This window comes from Dipteris shenzhenensis, chromosome 17 (genome assembly GCF_047967505.1).
Source record: "Dipteris shenzhenensis isolate YYH24624 ecotype China chromosome 17, Dip_SZ_1.0, whole genome shotgun sequence".
Taxonomy (NCBI): domain Eukaryota; kingdom Viridiplantae; phylum Streptophyta; class Polypodiopsida; order Gleicheniales; family Dipteridaceae; genus Dipteris; species Dipteris shenzhenensis.
Genome location: NC_141612.1, coordinates 30,277,856 through 30,297,912, shown reverse-complemented (window position 1 = coordinate 30,297,912; position 20,057 = coordinate 30,277,856). Strand labels below are relative to the sequence as shown.

The following is a 20,057-nucleotide window of genomic DNA, read 5'->3' as shown; positions in this document are numbered from 1 at the left end:
GTAGGTACTTTTCCCAGTCTGAACCTTGGTCACCCATGTAGCATTTTAGCATATATAATGCTGTAGAATTTTCTACTTCACTTTGACCATCTGTCTGGGGATGGAAAGAATAAGAAAAATTCAAATTCGTCCCCATGTTATCAAATAAAGCTCTCCAGAATAGACTGGTCATTCTGGGATCCCGATCACTAACAATGGACTTAGGCATACCATGATGCTTAAAGATCTGTGCCATGAAAAGCTTAGCCATATGATCTGCCTTTATGGTTTTGCGAACCGGAATGAAATGAGCTTGCTTGGTGAATCTATCAATGATAGTCCAAATCCCATCATTCCCTGACTTTGATCTTGGCAAATCAAAAATAAAGTCCATTGTAATACTTTCCCATGGTGCCTGAGGCACGGGAAGAGGCATAAGTAGGCCAGGTGCCTTTCGTCTGTCATACTTCACTTTCTGACACGTAAGGCATTCAGTAACAAACTGATGTATATCTTTCCGCATCCCTGGCCAAAAGAAATCTCTCTCTAGTGCTAGAGTTGTTGCTGTAATTTCTCTATGTCCAGCATAGGGAGGTGCATGGCATTCCTCCAAAATCTTTTTCCTCATCTCCTGGGTGATGCATAGGCAATCATCTTTCATTAGATACCCATCTTTCAAGGAATAGTGACTGGTGGATTGCCCCTCTTGCATTTGCTGTAAAATCTCATCAAAATCTGCATCACTAGCATATTGCTCCCTCATGCCTTCTAGGTCCTGATGATAAGCAATAGTAACATTATTGACCTGGGGTCTTCGGGACAAGTCATCTGCCACTCTATTTTTAATTCGTGGGGTATGGACAATCTGAAAATGATACATTGACAGCATATTTGCCCATTTCATATGCTTCTCGGAAAGCTTAGTCTGAGTCAAAAAGTATCTCAGACTTTAGTGATCTGTTTTAACAGTAAAATCTGCACCCAAAAGATAATGCTTCCATGTATGGATGGCATGATTTACAGCCAATAACTCTTTCTCATAGATTCCCAGATATCTTTCTGCATCACGCAATCTTCGGCTCTCGTAGGCTACTACATGTCCATTCTGATGTAATGCAGCCCCAACACACTCTCCACAAGCATCGCAATCAACATCAAAAGATTGATAAAGATCCTAGACTACAAGAATAGGCTCTGTAGTCAACTTCTCCTTGAGTGTATTGAATGCTTTCTTTTGTGATATTCCCCATGTGAAGGCTGCATTTTTCTTAGTAAGGTCATGTAATGGAGCTGCAATATCAGCAAAATGCCTGATAAACCTTCTGTAGTAAGAACACAGGCCTAGGAAACTTCGAACTTCATGCACAGTTTTTAGCTCTGGCCATTCCTGAATGGCACGGATCTTTGCTGGATCCATCTGTATCCCATTCTTGGATATTATATGCCCCAGATAATGCATTTCTTCCAAGAAGAATTCACGTTTCTTGCTGTTTGCATAGAGCTGATGATTTCTCAGCTCTTGAAACACTATAGCAAGATCTTCCTTGTGCTCTTCTTCTGTCTTTGAAAATACTAGGATATCATCAAAGAAAGTACTCGTGAAATGCCTGTACTTTCGAAAGATGCGATCCATCATTCTATTAAATGTGGCTGGAGCCTTTGTCAACCCAAAAGGCATCACTAAGTATTCATACAACCCGAATGTAGTGCGGAACGCTGTCTTGTGCACATCCTGAGGCTGTATCCTCACTTGGTGATAGCCACTCTTTAAGTCTATCTTGCTGAAAACTGAAGCTCCATTTAACTGATCCAGCACATCATCAATGCGCGGAATAGGGAATTTATTCTTGATGGCCATTTTGTTCAGTGCGCGGTAATCGATGCACATACGGAATGAACCATCTTTCTTCTGTACTAGCAGTACAGGGGAACAAAAAGGAGACGAGCTAGGCTGAATCAACCCTTTGGACAGCAAGTCCTGTACCTGAGCCATAATCTCCTCTCTCTGAGTCGCACTGACTCTATAAGGTGGTCTGTTTGGTGGCTCACTACCAGGCATTAACTCTATCTGATGATCTTATGGTCTCTCCAAGGGTAACTCCCCTGGCAAAGCATCGGAAAAGCAGTCTTTAAAGTTTACAAGAAACTGAAACCTATCTTTGTCTGCATCATTCATTTCAGCATGCATATCATTCTCTTTTTCTTTTACAAAGACCATGTACGCAGAAATTGCAGACTTTATTGCTTTACCACATGTAACATCAGATACAATGGGGATAGTGTCCCCTTTATTCCTGGCAACTAAACGCTGATTTTTTTCCCTATGCACAAACTCTAGCACTCTTTCAAGAAGAGTCAACTTCACTGCCTTGCGATGAAACCAAGGCATTCCCAAGACTACATCATGATGTTTCAGTGGAGAAATGAAGAAGTCTTCCTGATCCACATAACTCTGTACATGAAGACGGAGCTTCCCTATCAAGGGAGTGACTAGCACAGGATTCGCACAGAACATCTGATCGGCATCCAAAGCCCTGCCCAACTCCTCCGTCTTTATTCCCAGCCTCAGGGCTAGGTCCTCTGATATGAAATTATCAGTAGCCCCTGGATCAAATAAAATCAGCGCTTGCTGGTCTCTGACTTTTCCCCAAGATAGCAACAATTCTCGTTCCTCTGGGTTTGAAACATGACCCAGTATGTTAGGAATTCCTCGTGCCATTGGCTTTTGCGGTCCCTGTGGCTTCTCTGCCTCTTTTCCCTTCGAAGTTGAAGGCTTTTCTGGGCACTGGGCAGCCACATGCCCCTCTTTGCCGCACTTGAAGCATTTCCCATCTCTACGGAATTCAGCTATCTGTTCAGGGGTGAATGGAGATTCTTTCTTTCGGCACGTCCTGCATGCAAGGATAGCACCGTGGATGGATCTTGTAACGGCACAAGACTAGCTATTGAAGCTGAATGCATAAGGTTTTGAATGTTCTTTGCCCCCAAAGCATTCACTACTGCCTGGATTCTTGGAGTGAGACCTGCTCTATACTTTCTCATTTGGGTTCCTTTGGAGATCTTTTTGAAAGGTGCAACCTGCAAATAAGCATCCCAAAACTTTTGGTTGTACACATCCACTGTATCTCCTGCATCCATATGCAAACTGTCCCAATCATGAAGAACATGGTCTCTAAACTGTTTAGGCATAAACTGCTGGTAGAAGGCTTTCTTGAAGTCCTTCCACTTCTTTGGGGCTGACCCATCTGTGGTCTGTGCACTCCACCATACACTAGCTATCACTGTCAAGTGCAAACTGACCATTCTTAACTTGGAGGATTCTGAAAACTTTTATGTACCGAATGCAGCATCAAACTGCCTGATGAACTGCAATGCTTTGTCTGTATGACCATACTGTCCATTGTAGGCCATAAACTTGACAGATTTACCTCCCTCTTTGAATTCCTTGGTCTCTCTGGAAGACTTTCTCTTCCTAGACTTCTTGTGTTTCCTTCTTTTCCTTGATGGTTTATCTGATGAAGAAGAAGATACAGAAGTCGAACTCGAGGTAGACGGTGATGGACTAGGAGTTGGTGATGATGCCTCGATCTCTTCCTGCTATGGGACCGTCCCCTATGATATCTCTCTTTCTCTCGCTGTACACGAGAGTGTGCCTCTGGCATTGGCACATCATATACTGCATTAGGCATAGCTTTTGCTTGAAACAAATGCTGAGCCCTTGGATCCTTTCTGAGATTTTCCATCTCTTGTATACGAGTGCGTACCATCTGCTCAAATTCTTGCTAAGTTTGTTGCACACTTCTCTGATTTGGATGTGCATCCCTATCTTGTGAATCCCACTGGATAGGTGATTGAGCCATCTTCTTACAACTTGTCTGAGATCTGCAAGTTTCTCACACACACTATGTATGCAACTGATGCACGCTGCCTTTGCTTTTCAGAAAGAAAGTACCTCAACAAGAGGTGCCTTGCATTCACAACTTGTGCCAGTAATGGGCTGTCAATTCAAAGCATAAACCCACAAAGTTGCTAAAGCATCAACAACTGTATTGCCCCTTTTCAGGCTGCTGCAAAAAGCACTCAGAATGCATCTAATTCATCTTTCCAGTGCACAAAGGCATACATTTTCTCTTTTCTGCAAATCTCTGATTTCTCTACTTTTCTGCTGCTTTTCTGACAGTAAAAGTTAGGCAAAAACTGCTAGCAGAAACAGTCTCTGCAACTGTCCTTTAAAAAAAATAAAATAAAACAGTAACCAGATGGGTAACTGCTGGTTACTCTAACCAGATTGACTGGTTCTGGTTAGGTTAGTCTGCAACTAGACTAACTGGACTGGTCAGTCTGGTTACAGTGACCAGACTGGTCTGGTTGGGTCAACTAACTGGACCTCTAACCAGTCCACTAACCAAGGTGAGGTTAGCCTAACCTCAAGTCTGCCACATCAGCCCCCTGTCTGCCATGTGTCAGTGCCACATCAGCATCTGATCTGGCTGCCACATGTACTGCCACGTCAGCACCCCTCAGGCCTGCATGCCACGTCAGCAACTTGCCACGTCAGTTTGTCTGATTGCGTGTGTGACACGTGTCAACTGTGAGCCTCCTGCACGGAAATGGAACGATGGCGCGACTTGTGCCTAGCCAGCAATAGTGTCTCGGCGCCAATTAATCATCTGCACGCACATACATCCAAAACTCTTTACGAGGCACGTAAATTCCCATCGGAAAGTCTTCCGTCAGACGTCAGCAGACGACGACTCAGAATTTACAGGGTTTGGCGTCGAAATCAGGATGGAGCCATGACTGCGTACGCCAGAGCGTGTTTCTCCTATGATCGACAATTTCTTCCTCTCCCCTGGAACGAAGCAGTACATCTCCGACACTATTCGAAATGATGGTGCAAGAATAGGATACGCAGGTTACACCTTTGGCTGGCCTGCGGAATTATCAAGCTCAACGCAATGCCAAGCACCTCTCGATACAATTGTCTGGGAGTCCTAGAAATCGGTTAGCAGCCAACATCCATCGAAATGGTAGTATTGATGTCTTCAATCCTGGACCATTACAAGGATATCTCTGACGCCATCTCTTGGGTTTGGGGTACGCTATGCGTGCAACTCCAGAATTAACGCTACCCTCAAGGCTTCAACATCAGGATTCAAAACCTGCGCTACAATTTGGCGTCCAATTCTCTCAGACCGTCATCTCCAAGGAAAGAGACAAGCCAATAGCTCTGATACCAATGCAATTCACTACCTCTCTCTCTACAGATCCTCACGCGGGCCCAGGACAACATGTCGGGCTCGACCCCCCCGAAGGTATTTTATTTCTTGAAGAGAATCTGTTACAAGAGTTCAGCGTAAAGCTGTCTGATATATTCCAAAAATCCAAAACGTGAATCATTCATTACAAGAGCTTCAAGCTCATTTCAAATTGGCAACATGCCACTTGTCTAAAATTTAGACTAAGTCCTATTACATGCCACTAAGGGCCACTCTAGAGTCTTCAAAGCACTTGGTCACACAAACCGCCTCCTAGATGCTTGTTAGGCTCCTGTAGCACTTAGGAAAAATAACTCTTCCTAGTACTTGCAACAATTAATTAAAGCGCACCACCATGGCACCCATTAATTGTTAGCGCTTTGCATGCAAATAACACACTGTGGACTAATTCTAGTCACTGTGGGCGTCCCCACTGAATACATGTGCACACCTAAACAAATATAAAAAAAATATATTTATTTTCTGGTTGACCGGAGTCAACACTTTTGATCATAATTAAGGAGCTTTGACCAAGGGTCGAGGCGCCTTAATTATAGCCAAGTCTCTCCAACCGAAGTTGGCACAACTCTCCAACCGAAGTTGGCACATCTTGGTTAACCGTGGTTAACCCTCTTGGCGCATGCCAAGTCTTGTTGACCGAAGTCAACACTCCCTGACCGTAGTCAGCTCTGTAGTTCTGTGGTTAACCGCAGTTAACCCTCTTGGTAATAAACCAAGTCTCCCCGACCGAAGTCAGGTTTACTTGACTAGAGTCAAGTATCTTTGACCGTAGTCAATCCTTTGACCATTAAAAGAATTCTTTGACCATAATTAACACATATAAAACTCTTTAATTATGATCAAATAAATGGTCAACTGTACTTTGACTTAGGATATTTACATTGTGGTGACATCAGCAAGCAAAGGGAGAGTTGCAAAAATCCGCCATGAAGAGGATGAGGCTGCTCTGGTAGGGGAGAAGTCTCAAATCAGCAAGGAAGGGAAAGGAAGGGCTCCAGGGCCTTCCAGGTAACCCTAGTGCAAAGGAACCAATGACCCTATTTTGAAGGATCTCTAGGGGATCAGTTTTTAAAGGATGACCCCATTGAACCAAACCAATGACCTTAGAAAATGAAACCACTCTAATAGCACCAGGAGTTGCACTTGTTGCACATGAAATCATAGGTACCTTTTGGGCATTAACTAAGGCCCCTAGCTTGGTACCCTAGGCCAAATTCAGTGACAGTTAGTTTAGACACTTCACCATCACCACCACGTCCCCGTGACATACCCACGTAAGGTTGTGGGAGCAAAAGGAAGATGAGAGAGCGGTGTTACGGGAGCACTAAGGCTTGGAGAAAGACTGCACGCGGGGGTGTATGCGAATGGTCGTACGGAAGATGCATAAGGGTGGCCTTGCATCGGGCGACATGCATTGGCTGAGGGCTGGAAAGAGCCGTACGGGCTTTGTACGGGCTGATGCATGGGATCGTGTACGGAGGGCATGGTTGCTAGGTACGGATCATTTACGGACTGCCTATGAACTGTTGCAAAGATTCCGTATGGATGCTGAGGACTGCGTACAGTCAGTTCATTGACTGTATAAGCTTCCTAAAAGCCTTCCAGGCACGTACTATGGAAGCAGGTCCCCTCTTCTATCTTGACCACTGCATATAAAGTGACACTCCTAGTGATTTGCCATGATGGAAAATGCAATGCCGTGCACTTAGATATAGTTCAAGACCATCTAGACAAGGAGATGTAGATTAACTGGATCATCTTCTCACCATTGTCTCATTGCTCTCTACGGAGGAAGCAATAGGACTGTTCTTATGTCAGGACCTTACGTGCTGATAGAAGACTTGTTAAGGTGTTTTGGCATCATCTCTCATATTCTATATTCAACTCCAAAAGGGGGAATGGATTGAGGATAGAGGAATTATGTCTCAGGTTTGGTGGTAGATCAAACACACCCTGCGGCAGTGCATATGTTCAGGAGACTTTTGCTAGGGATGGAGCAGTGAGGTTCACTTGGGCGTGATTGTGGCATTTTGGCTTTTTTCTCCTCATGGTTTAATCATGGATTCGCTCAGAATAACAGCTCACCTGTTTTGTATATTTTGAAAAAGTGATGTTCAGTGGTCTACTGTCATTAGTGCTTTGAGTGGATAGGGAGCTGCCTTAAAAGAAATCATCACTCTGAAGGTTTTCTGTGCTGCCCTAACACATGTGCATCCTTTTATGGCCTGCAGTGAAGCCGAAAACTATCTGTGGAGTCAACTTTCTCAAGATCCTTGAAGGTACTTTTTCCGAATGTTCTCGGATGATTTATCTTAGGATGCAGTGAAATAATTCAATTTTTGAAGAATATGCATCCAAGCATACAACCTTTATGAGCGTTTTCATTTATAGTGATTTTGAGTGGCCAATATCTTTTCTACTCACACCTATACTTTCCCGTTAACACTGTGCAAAAAAATAAATGCATGCATATGCGCATTGTATAGACATGAACATGCAACTATATACCTAGTGAGGATCTCGGTGTATGTACATAGGCCTGTATTGCATGTATGGATTTTCATTTACATTCTTTTGTATGCAAAGAATTATGCCCAAATTTGATTGTTTGAAAGGCTCAAATGGATCCTTCTGAATGTAGACCAGTGCATAGCTTTTAGTTCGCACTATAGACATTATTGGTGTGGTGTTTTTCCAAACAACTATTGTCAAGATATTTGGTTCTGGAATAACAGAGACTAGCATTCATCTTGGCTAGATCTTCTTACACCTTTATCGAACTGATTGAAATTCCACATTTCTCCTGAAACAAAGTGTAGATGGCCTTAGTTGTATTTTCGGTATTTACTTTCTACTTCTAGCAAGTTTGTTTCACTGTGCTTGAAAGTAGACTTGATTTTCCAAGTACAGCTATGGGCCTATGGATTGCCATGTCATGGGCACGGTTTGGCCTTCTCAGCGAGGGAGGTCAGTTGAGATCATCAGCTGCTGTGCATTGTAGATTTGTGTTTACAAGTGTCTTTGCAAATGGGAATGCAATTTTTAATGGATATTGTGGTTGAATAATCCTTGTGTATATGTGCTTGGAAAACACTATTGTCAAATGTCCTTCATGATAGAAGTGTGCTTTAACTCCTAATTTTTGACAGAAATTCAACAAAAAAACTCCTAGGAATGGATGCTCGTGTGTGTTGGTATGTGCATGTGTTTATGATTTGATATACACCCGCCATTGGGTGCTTACAATATCAGGATCTCATACAAGCTAGTCCTTGCCATGCATTGGGTACTGTTTAGGATTGATCTGCTCCTGAATCTTTTTTACTTTAAGCTTTGTTTTGCACCTCTTCTTTCCTTTGTCTCTTTTTCTTTCTTCTTACCCTCTTGTTCTATGGTTGGGGGTTTTGAAAATTTTAGTTTTTAAGTTTGGATATATTTCTAACTCTTATGAAGATATATATATATATATATATATATATATATATGCACCATTAAAGCTGAACAAAACCTTTAGTGAAATTTGCATGTCCATTAATATACATACATACATATATATATATATACATATATATATATATATATATATATATATATCATTGTAAGCTATGTTTTCTAAGATTTTTTGGGAGAGGCTAGAATGCAATAACCAAAATTTCACAAATTTGTGAAAATCATGTGGATAGCTTTCTCCTTCAGTGCTAGCCTCCTTCTATGACTAAGTCCGCTCTTCATATCTGGAGTTCTAACAGAGACTAAGGCTCGAATAGTGTTTTAGAAATGAATGCTCGTGTGTGGTTGTGTGGAATGTGTGCACGTTTGTATACAGTGGTTTAGACCAACCATTGGGCACTGATGACATCAGTGGGTACTAGTCCTTGCTATGCAGGAGAGAGTTCTTATTTACCTTGTTGGTGGCTTTTTATGAGATAAAAAATGCGCTGCTGTTTTTGTATATACACGATGAGTTTGGGCATTTTTTTGGATCACATAGATTTAATATACTTTTATTTTCTGTCAAATCTTGTTGTTACCCATTTATAAATAGACAGTACGAATTGTTCATGTAAAAGGGAAAGTTTTTGGAAATTTTTTACAAAAATGGGAAAGCACTAACATTATACAATCTTTGCAGAGGATGAGTCTGCATTTGACAGGCTCTACTGTGTAGCCTTTGAGATGATGGATGCTCAGTGGCTTGCAATGAAGGCTTCATACATGGAATTTAATGTATGTGTTTTGTTTAGATGTCTTATTACGCCTTTTCCAATGGAAGGACATGCATTTTGTAAAGTTGCTGCTAACGAGACATTTCGATTGCCACCTTTTTTGGGAGAAAGCTCAGAAAAAGATTCAAACAGAACCAATTTGTCAAAAGAGTTTGTTTTTGTGGTGTAGCATCTCGTTTTTCTTGCTCAAATATGTCTAGGAAAGCTTAATTTAAGAAGGCGCAATGATAATCTTGTCACTTCTGACAGGCGGTTTTGAAGGCTACACGAGCCCAGCTTGAAAGAGAGATCTCATTGGATGACGTGAATCGTGTGCATGATCTACCTGCATTCAATTTGATCTGCTCTTAAAGACGGATTGTTGTGCTCAATGAAAACAAATTTCTAGGGATTCTATAAGCTCTGAGCTTTCTCACAGCATCTTTTATTTTGGCAGCAGACATGGAAGACCTCAGCATGTAAGTCGTCGATTTCAATGTATTGCACTACAATCACCAAACACATCTATGCAGGAAAGGGCAGGCGATACTCTCTACCTTTAGGAATTTCTTACATGTAATATTGCGTTTGGTCATTTTATGTCAGGGCCATCAAATGTACATTTAGTTTATTTTTTATTGCGAGTGTATCAGTCCATGAGCAATCTTTGACTTTTGAATTTACATTCAGAATTTTTTTCTTATGGAAGCCCAAGTTCGTCTAATCAAATTCCAATAATAACCTCCTTATATGTAGAGCGCAAAAATACTCTGCAAAGCAAAAGTCAAATGCATAAGAGGTGCTTACATCAGATATTTAAATCAAGCAGAGGGCCAGCTTTTTTATTGCAGCATTATGGGCCCTTCTGAAAGTTGGGGAGTAGCAAGCATTCCCTGAGTGGGGGTTCTGATTCGTTCTAGACAGGAAATTACTGTTGGAGGGGGCAAGGGAATGACATGGAGCGAATCTGTTGAAGAAAACTCTTGCCATGCTCTCTCTCTCTCTCTCTCTCTCTCTCTCTCTCTCTCTCTCTCTGTACATTGCCTGTTATTGTGTCCTATTATGGTGGCCAAGCATGTGGATCTAGGTCTAGTTGTCAAAGAATCATGGAAATGGTTGAAATAAGTTAAAGAGAGGTAGGAATACAGGGTTCACTCGTAAATCCTGTTAGTATAAGCACAGATTCTGCCTATCAAAATTGAAGCGTGATGTCAGTAGTTAAGTAGGTCAACAAGATAAAAAGTGAAGCGGGATGTCAATAGTTAACTAGGTCAACAAGATAACAAGCATGGATTCATATTGCTTTAGTGTATGGGATAAAAAAGTTGTCCATGATCCGCAGTGCCAAGACCTGGCTGCTCCCGCTGCCCACCATCGCCACCCTGCCTCTAGCCTCCCCTCCGCCTCCTCGTCGCCTCACCCCTGCCTCGCCATCTCTCCCCGCCTGCGCCTCCCCTTCTGCCTTCCGCTCCACCTCCCCACTCGCCTCCTCCTTCCCTCCCCCTCCTCCTCTTCACCGCCCTCCCGTCCCTTCACTCCCTCACCCCCACCTCCCCCCCTTTTTCCCCCCCTCCCGCCTCCTCTGTGCCCCTCCCGGGCTTCCTTCCCCCTCCACCTCCCTTCCGCCCTCTTCCTGACCACCTCCGCTGCTTCATCCCCCCCCCTCCGCTTCTCCCTTTCTTCCCCCTTCTTCGCCTCCGTCCTCCCGCATTGTCTGTTCCCCCTCGCCCCACCTCCCCTTTTCCCTCCTTTCTTCTCCAGCAGTAGGAGCATCTGTGTCTGTCAGAACGAAGAGGATCTTGGTGGCGACCTTTGGTCTGGCTAGAGTGGCTCTATTGCAGCACCCTCGAATCCCACAGTTGTTAAGGTCCTTCTTTCTCTAGCCGACAAACAACAGGTTCAGCAAGCAGTTCAGTCCCTTCAGGACAAGGCGATTGTGGGCAAAATTATGGGCCTCACCCACAAGGCGACGAGTGTGAGAGTGGATCCAGGCGAGCTTGGCACTAGAGGGCGATCACATTCAGGAGGTCACCATCTATGGGAGAGGCGCTTTCCTCATCCAGCTAAGCTCCCCCGATACAGCCTTGACACTGGTGGAGCAGAGACCCATCCTTCTTGGCCCGCATCTGGTGTACTTGTTTCCGTGGTACCATGGCTTTACAGTGGACATGGACACGACACGCCATGTTCCCCGCTTCTCGGTTATGCTTCGCTTCCTAGGGCTCTCAAAGGAGTACAGAGCCATCCTCCCCTCCATTGGTCGGGCGTTTGACACAGTGCTCGAGTCTCCGTCAGATTCGGCTGCAACGGTGGTAGCAGATGACGGGGTCCCTAAGATCAGACTAGTGGTTGAGATCCTAGAGTCCCTCCGAGAGGTGATTCTTCTAGAGACCCTTGAAGGGGGTACACTTCGCCAGTGAGTGGAGATTTTTGGGTTACCAGGCCAGTGTCTCCGTTGCAGACTGATGGGTCACTTTGCCAGAGGTTGCCCCTGTGGCCATGGTCGAGTGCCTCCTCCCCCACCCCCGCAGGAGCAGGCAGAGTCGGCAGGCCCGAGTCCAGTGTCCTCTCAGGCAGTCCTCTCAGGCAGGAGCAACAGGAGTCTCAGACCCTGTGGGTTACCTTCTCAGAAGGGGATTTAATCCAAGTTAAAAAGAAAAAGAAACCAAGCAAACATGCCCGCAAGTGCCACCACCTACTTTCTCATCGCAGTGGTTGGTTTGTTCAGGGAGGGGCCTTGAGGGACGGGGCTCGTCGTCCCTCCGGTCAGCAGCTCCCAACCTCCAGCTTGGGCGTCCCATACCCCGGGACTTCTGGATGTTAGGACCGTGAAACTATATGGAGATTCCAGACTCATATCCTCTACCACTGGAGGTAACGCTTATGGTCCTTTAGCCCCGGAAGGGGGGTTTGATCAGTGTAGTGGGATCTCAGACACATCTTGTTTGGAGATTCCAGTTTGCCTCCACAGGGTTGGAGAAGTGGTCCCCAGAGGTGTTCGATGTTATTATGGGAGATCAGATTTCACGTATGATAGACCAGTGGATGGGGTCACAGGGGTTGGACCTTTGGCACGCCCATGGCGTAGAGGTGAACTTTCAGCTGAGCTTCACGCGCGAGGAGCCGGTATGTGGTTTGGCGGTAGGAGTTATTGGAGGCAAAGGTGGAGCAGGCATACTTTTGGCCCCTCTAGAAGTATGCGGAGCTGTTCGGGGTGGAAGTCTTCTTCATGATGAAGTGGGCATAGAAGATCAGTATTGAGTTGGTATCCACCCTAGAACATCTCTGCACAGACACAGACTATCGCCCTCCAAACTCCCGACAAAGTCACACAAGGCAGTCTTTCTGAAACAGGCACCCACTCACAGGAGAGCTTTGTTTCCAACACCCCCGTCCTCATGAGTTGGACCATAGTGAGTTGGAACGTGCACGGGCTTTACGATCGTGTTTGTAGCCAGTCGCTGTACCTGATACTCCGGCAGGAGTTATAGAGGGTAGTGGTAGGCGGGCAGTGGACATCCTTTTGATTCAGGAGCACATGTTTTCAGCCTCAGACATCAGACGACGTCATTACACCTTCTCCCAGGGAGAGGTAAGGAGTGGTCCCCCACAGTTGGACGGAGCGGAGGGGTCTGCATCTTAGTCTCTCAGTCTTTGGCTCCATAGGTCTACGATCACGGCGAGCTCATTCCAGGACAGGCAGTTTGGATGGGAGTTCGAACAGGAGAGTCTAGGATTGGGATCCTGAATGTGTATGCCCCAGCGTGCAGACAGTACCGCCCGACCTTTTGGAGGAGGCTGTCAAAGTGTTTTTTGGATGTAGATTCCTGGATTGTTGGAGGTGACTTCAATAACCTGGAGTTCGGGGAAGACAAGTAGGGTGGCTCCTCTTTCTCTGAGATGCTAGCAGCAGAGCGTAGCACCTGGGAGTAGTTCATTTTCATGATCAGTGGCAGAGACCCATGGAGAGAGCTAGATTTCAGCAGGACACCTGGCAGCCTCCTCTCCTCCTCTGGACAGAGGAGACACGATGGATTGCTTGAGAGACTAGTTGTTGGGGATTGGACACTACACAGAGACGGCTCTACCATGATTCTGGTAGGTACCACGATGTCAGACCACTCCAGTAGTACTTCACTTGGATCAGCCCCGTCGAGGTCTCTCCCAGAAGGGGGTCCGCATTCCAGAGGACCTGCAAGACGACGAGATCCAGCCCTGGTGGATGCAGCAGGGGGACAGGATGACGAAGCAGTTCTTTCAGACCATTAGGTCCCGATCAGTAGGCACACAGCTGCAGCGTCTCCGGGATTCACAGGGCATCATGCACACTGACTCGCAGGAGATTCTAGACCTGACCATGGGTTTTTTTAGCCAGCTCTTTCAGACGGAGGATGACCCCAGCTGGTCTTGTGACTTGAGATGTAGTCTGGGATCACGTTTCGACAGTAGTCTCACAGGATTTATGCAACAGACTTGAGGAGCCTTTCACAGATGAGGAGCACTGGGAAGCCCTTACGGCTCCCTTAAGTGTGCGGGTGGCTTGACTCCGGCCTTCTTTCGGAACTTCTAGGAGATTATCTCCACCCCTTTCCATTTAGCTTGCCAGGAGATATTTGACACAGGCTCCCTCCCTCAGTCCTTGAGCATGGGGTGGATTTGTATGATCCCGAAAGGGGGAGATAGGTCAGACATCCGACAGTGGAGACCGATCACTCTGCTTGATACTGCATACAAGATCCTTGCCGAGGTCTTGAGCTTGCGGTTATGGTCCCATCTTACCAACATCATTCACGACACCCAGACTGGGTTCGTCCAGGAGCGCAACATCCTGGACATCATCTTCACATTCTGAGAGGTAGTCGATTGGTCTAGGGAGGAGTCACAGCCATTGGCCGTCCTCTTGGATTTTGAGAAGACCTACGACAGGGTGGAGTGGTCCTTCCTGGAGGCCACTATGTGGAGATTGGGTTTCTTAGACAGATGGGTTAGAGGAGTTTCTGCGCTCTATGCAGGGAGCTCTAGTCAGATGCTTATTGGAGGACACACGGGCGAGGCCTTTCCTCTCTCGCGCTTGGTCCGCCAGGGCTACCCACTCGCTTCCTTCCTCTTCTTGATTGTGGCGGAGGCTTTGGGCCACTACTTGAGATCACAGGTAGCGGGCCTCACAAGGCTGAGGCTCCCAATCAGACAAGAGGAGCTGCTTGACTCGGAGTTTGTAGATGACACAGCCTTGTATGTTGAGGGCACCACAGCGAGTCTGGAGAGAGTCAGGAGTGCCCTGGCTATCTACTGTGAGGCTTCGGGTGCACGGATCAACTGGACAAAATATATAGGTTTCTTCATAGGCTTTGAGGAGACAGGGGGAGTGACTTTTTCTTTAGATGGATACCGCGGGGCTAGACAGTGAGATCGGATGCCAGGTTGGTATTGACATTACAACAGAGCAGCAGATTGCGCGGGTCCTTGAGAGTGTTCGGCACCAGGTTCTTTACTGGAGCTCGGCCAAACTCTCTCTAGCAGGTTGCGCCTTGGTGACAAACCAGGTCCTTGCCATGGCTTGGTATATTGCTTCCCGTTGGTGCTTTCATAGAGGATGCATTGGGTAGCTCCGACGGTTGATACGGAACTTCCTTTGGGCAGGTCCAAACGGCACGAGGAACACTAGAGTCCAAGTAGCTTGGTAGACAGTGATCATGCCGCAGGCATTGGTGGGAGGCTTGGGTATCATTGATCTGGAGATGCAGAGTAGAGCCCTTATGTGCAAGTTGGTGGTTCGTGGCCTCACCCTAGGTGTAGAGCCTTGGAAGCTCCTCTTACAGCGAGGGCTTTTAAGGAACACCCCACGCACTGGGGGACTGTGGCAGCCTTCACACAGATGGATCTTCTCAGAGGTCCGCCTTACGGGGAAGGGTTCCCCCTTGATAAGGAGCCTTCACAGGGTCTAGTAGAGACTAGCAAGGGGTCTTATTCATGCTCTGCCCAGATACAGAGAGTTTGAGGATCAGTCCCTTATATGGTCCACCTAGGAGCATGGGACCATTGAGAGGCGTGCTCGTTTCTGCAAGGCTTGGCCTGCAGGAGTTTTCTACATCCTCACCCTGCGAGGGATTCGCTGGCTGTATAGTCTCCCCACTTGGCTGTTAGCCCCAATACCAGAGATCCCCTAGGCAGTAAGCTGGGTTTCTTTGGAACATGCCGGTTCTTTCTTTCAGCCTTTTCGGTTTTTTCCATAACACCTTCGGGGTTGCTGTCTTGTATGAAAGCTTTCAAGCATTAATAGAAGGTTCCTTTCTTTGAAAAAAAAGAAGAAAAGTTTTCCATATATTTGGAGGATTGGAGAATGGATGTAGAGGGCAGAATGATGGTAGTAAAGAAAAAGAAAATAGAAAATAATGGATAGAGTATCGTCTCTCACTACGGTGGCACTATGTTAAGCTAAGAGCACTATGTGGAAGAGACGAGACACACACACACACACACACACACACACAAAAATAAGGGCCTTCTATTAATGTTGAAATCCAACCATACAAATTGGCAAAACTGGGAAGGTGCCAATCGTGGCCAAAAATAAAAAAGTGAAAACCTGCCTGTTGTCAGAGATCCCAACTCACTGCCTAGGGATTCTTTGTAATAGGACCTAACAACCACGGTGGTGGACTATACAGTCAGCGAATCCCTCGCGGCGTGAAATCATAGAATACACATGTAGGCAAAGCCTTGCAGAAACGTGCCTGCCTAGCATCGGGAGGTCGAGAACTTGGAATACTACGCTCCCAAATGGATCGCAGCGTATAATGATATCTTGCCAAATGGCAACCAGCGTAGCTGTTGGAGGAACATGGGGCTGGCTCATGACCCAGTTGCAACGGGCCACCTAGACGTTCCAGGCCGTGATGCTGGCCACCTTCTCCAAAACACTATCCTCTCGATTGAGGGGGACGGTGAGAAGGAGGGGGAGTAGCCACGTGAAGCTTAATGCCGTGAATGCTCCAACCCTGTATCCGGTAGGCTGGCGAGATTGTGTCTATGGAGAAGGTGTGGCCCCCCTATGTAAGCCACACTGCCATACCCCACGTGAAATCTCTCTGCGTGTTGACTAGATGGGGTCGTAGCGGCAAACTCAAGACCTTGGCTAAGATTTGTATGCGGTGTCTAGCAGAGTGATCGGTCTCCACTGTCCGCGGTCCCCTCCCTTCAGGATCAAACAAATCCATCCTCTGCTCATGGACGGTGGGAGGTCTCCTAAGTCATAGATCTCCTGAAAGGCCCAGCCAAAGGGGGGTGTGCACAAAGGACCAAAAGCTTTTGAAGAAGACCGGGGACAACCTATCCTCCCCTAGGCACTTCTAAGTCAAAAGTGCCATGAGAGCATCCCAAAGCTCGTCATTTGTGAAGGGAGAATCCAACTGACTGTTCACGCACTGAGAGACCACAACTAAAACATGCTCCCATACCACCTTGCGGGCCTCCTGCACATGAGGGGACTCCTTCTCAGCCTGAAAAAGGTGTTGATAGAAATCCGAGGCCAACTCCATAATCTCATGAGGGTCCGAAACCACCCTTCCACTAGCGTCTCTCAGTCTCTGCAACCGGGCACATGCTGACCTAGGCCTCGTGGCCTGAAAGAACTGGCGGCTCATCCTATCCCCCTGCTGTACCCAATGAGCATGAGCGGAATGGTAAGAAAACTCAACCCGTCTCAACTCCGTGTCCTGGAGTTCCAAACGTGCAATCTCATATCTATCAGCAAGCCACCGGGACTCCGTGTCCTGCTCCCTGAGACACTCAATGGAGGCCAAGTCACACCTCAAAGCTCTCTCTCTCTCCTGAAGGGAAAAACGATGATGGAGAGCTTGGGTGCGGAGTTCCTCATTACTCTTCTGAAGCGCCTGGATTGTCCAGGATGCGTAGCGTCCCTCCGGAGTGTCCTCTGTATGCTTCTGCCAAATCTCCGATATGACCTACGGTACCTCCTCTTGCATCACAACGCATCTGGGATGCGAACCCCCCTCTGTGGGAGCCCTTGATAGGGTTGCTCCAAATGAAGTAGAATCGGTGAGTGGTCTGAGAGGGTGGTCCCTGTAAGAATGCCCCTGGAACCACCTCTATCCATGGCCCAATCTCCAACATAGAACCTATTCAGCCTCTCAAACAGTCCATCATGTCGGCGCTGGCCAAAGGAGAAACTAAGACTGCCAAGAGGCGTGGAGAACTCAGCCTCCCTCCAGAGGTCCTTGCTGCCGTCGTAGACCGAAAAGATAAACTGCTCCCAAGTACTCTTCTCCGCTGTGGGCATCTCAGAGAAAGAAGCACCCCCTTGTTCATCTTCTCCGAACTCAAGATTGTTGAAGTCCCCTCCAACAATCCACAAGTCTACATCAGGGAGACAATCGGCCAAGCGCCTCCAGGACACTGCTGTCTACACGCTAGGGCATACACGTTCAGGATTCCAATCCTGGAATCTCCCATCCATAGACCCATCCAGATTGCTCTACCTGTAATGAGCTCCCCCTGGTCATACATCTCTGATGCAACCGCCTGCAAGGCTGGAATGCAAACTCCTCCACTCGTTCCCATTGCAGGAGACTAGATCTCCGGACCTCTCCTAGGAAGGAGGTGGTGTCTGCGTCTGATGTCTGAGGTAGAAAACATATGCTCCTGTATCAAAAGGACATCCACTGTCTTGCCAACCACTGCTCTTTGTAACTCCTGGTGAAGCAACAAGTGCTGGGGTTGCTGACATGCCCGATCGTGGAGTCCGTGCACGTTCTAGCTCATCATGGTCCAACTCATGGGGAGGCGGGGGTGGAAACCAAGGCTCTCCTATGCGTAGGAGCCTGCACTACAACCTCTGACTTCTGTGACTTCATCGGTGGTTTGGAGGGGGAGTAATACAAATCCACTCGGCGTCGAACTAGTGGCATAACTAGCTTGATGCCTACCTTGACGGCCCACTGCATAAAAAAGGAGGCCTTGACTCCAAGCCTATCCGCGCACTGTTGTAGCGTCCAGTAAGTTGATTGCTTAAGCTGAACCTTAGGACCTAGGCGAAGCAAACAAATAGCTGCTCCCAAGTCCCGTCTATCTGCAAAAAAACCCAACTGAAAAGTAGCGGTCTTCCCACGGGAAACCCACAGTTCCCTCCCCTGTAGGCCTAGCCACTCCATCATGCTAAACATCTACTGCCCCATCATCAAATCGAACAGCGTGGGCGTCCACAGCTCCTCCCCACTAGCTGAGAAGTGAAATCCCCATAAAAGAATGAGGGCGAGAGCCGTACACTCCTATGGAACGCCCTTTTCAGGGGTGTAAGATCAGGACAGACACCTCCAAAGCAAGCAAACATCTGTTCAAAATCTCTAGATAGTTCCACGGTCCTAGCCTCCAGAACTCTGTGGGCAGAGGATGACCAAGGCGGGGCTTAGGACCTAGAAGCTGAGAAAAGGGCCCCGATGACCCTAACTGTGAGGAGGCAGAGCCAGGGCTAGGCTGCGTCAAAGAGTGATCAGGCACCCCCTTGCCCGTAGGCCGAGGCAAGGAAGGGTGGAAGGCGGGTGGGGGGGAGGAGGCTGCTATAAGGGGATGGGGCAGGGTCGATGAGGAGAGGCGGGGGGGGGAGGTGAGAGTAACAACAGATGTGGGGAGGGGGCAGAGGGACCTCATGAGTCGACTCTGTTGGGGCTCTAGACTCCCGTTGAACGGGAACCTGGTTACTCTGCTCGACTGTTGCCTGCGGGTCCGAGGGGAGGTCGAAAAAGGTCTCGTCCTCCTCCACCTATGTTCGATCTGGGGACTCCAATGGCACCTTCCCCTTCCCCTTCCCTGTGTCCTGGGAAGAAGAAGTTTGTGCCTTCTCGTGCTCTTTAAGTCTGGCTCTCCTTCTTTTGTTTTTTCACGCTGACTTGGAAGGCTTCTTTTTCTCCACCTTGGTCCAAGTCCCCTGGGAGGGCTCGACACAAGGTGTTTGAGTCTGCTGCTGCCTTGCCTGTTGTTGGGGCCTGGTCGATGGGCGGAGTTGAGCCTCTCTATACTTGTGTCTCTGGTGAGGGGCCCTGCCCACCAGACAGCAGTCCCGTGCCAGGTGACCCATTTGTCGGCATTGAAGAGACTGTCGAGGCAAGCCAAAGATCTCCACACGTTGTCTGAACTCACCTCCGTCTAAGGTCTCTGGAAGGATCTCCTCTAGTAGGGACTCTGGATGCTCTGTGATAACCTGAAGGTGGGGGACCACGTCATCTGCCACTACTGAAACCGGTGTCTATGGCAGAGAGGCTAGGATTGTGCCAAAACAATTCCCTATGGAAGGAAGAATAGATCTGTACTCCTTCGGAAGCCCCGAGAAGCGGAGCATCACTGGGAATCGTCCTCGACTGTGAAGCATGGTACCAAGGAAGGAGGTAGACGACATGAGGGCCTAGTAGGATAGGGCTCTGCTCGACAAGGGAGGCCGTGGTGTTGGGGGAGTTCAGCTGTAAGAGGAAGACTCCTCTCCCACAGATCGTGACCTCCTCTCCCATAGATCGCGACCTACTGAATGTGGTCAACCCCTAGGGCTAAGCTCACCTGAAGCCAATCTCTGACATGTTTCCTT

General features: G+C 47.3%; 1 protein-coding gene across 2 annotated transcripts in view; it reads left to right on the top strand.

The window, feature by feature from the left end:
• The window catches only part of LOC147891971 (uncharacterized), a 71,093-nt gene extending 60,917 nt beyond the window's left edge, over positions 1 to 10,176 (top strand). Inside the window, exons 8-10 of one of the 2 annotated variants that reach the window (XM_087387856.1) lie at positions 7,490 to 7,537; positions 9,391 to 9,485; positions 9,734 to 10,176. In XM_087387856.1, coding sequence (XP_087243982.1) covers positions 7,490 to 7,537; positions 9,391 to 9,485; positions 9,734 to 9,835 — 245 coding nt within the window. In that variant the 3' untranslated portion in view covers positions 9,836 to 10,176. The remainder of the gene's footprint in view (positions 1 to 7,489; positions 7,538 to 9,390; positions 9,486 to 9,733) is intronic. The other variant, XM_087387855.1, reaches the window with a different exon arrangement.
• Positions 10,177 to 20,057: the final 9,881 nt, after the last annotated feature.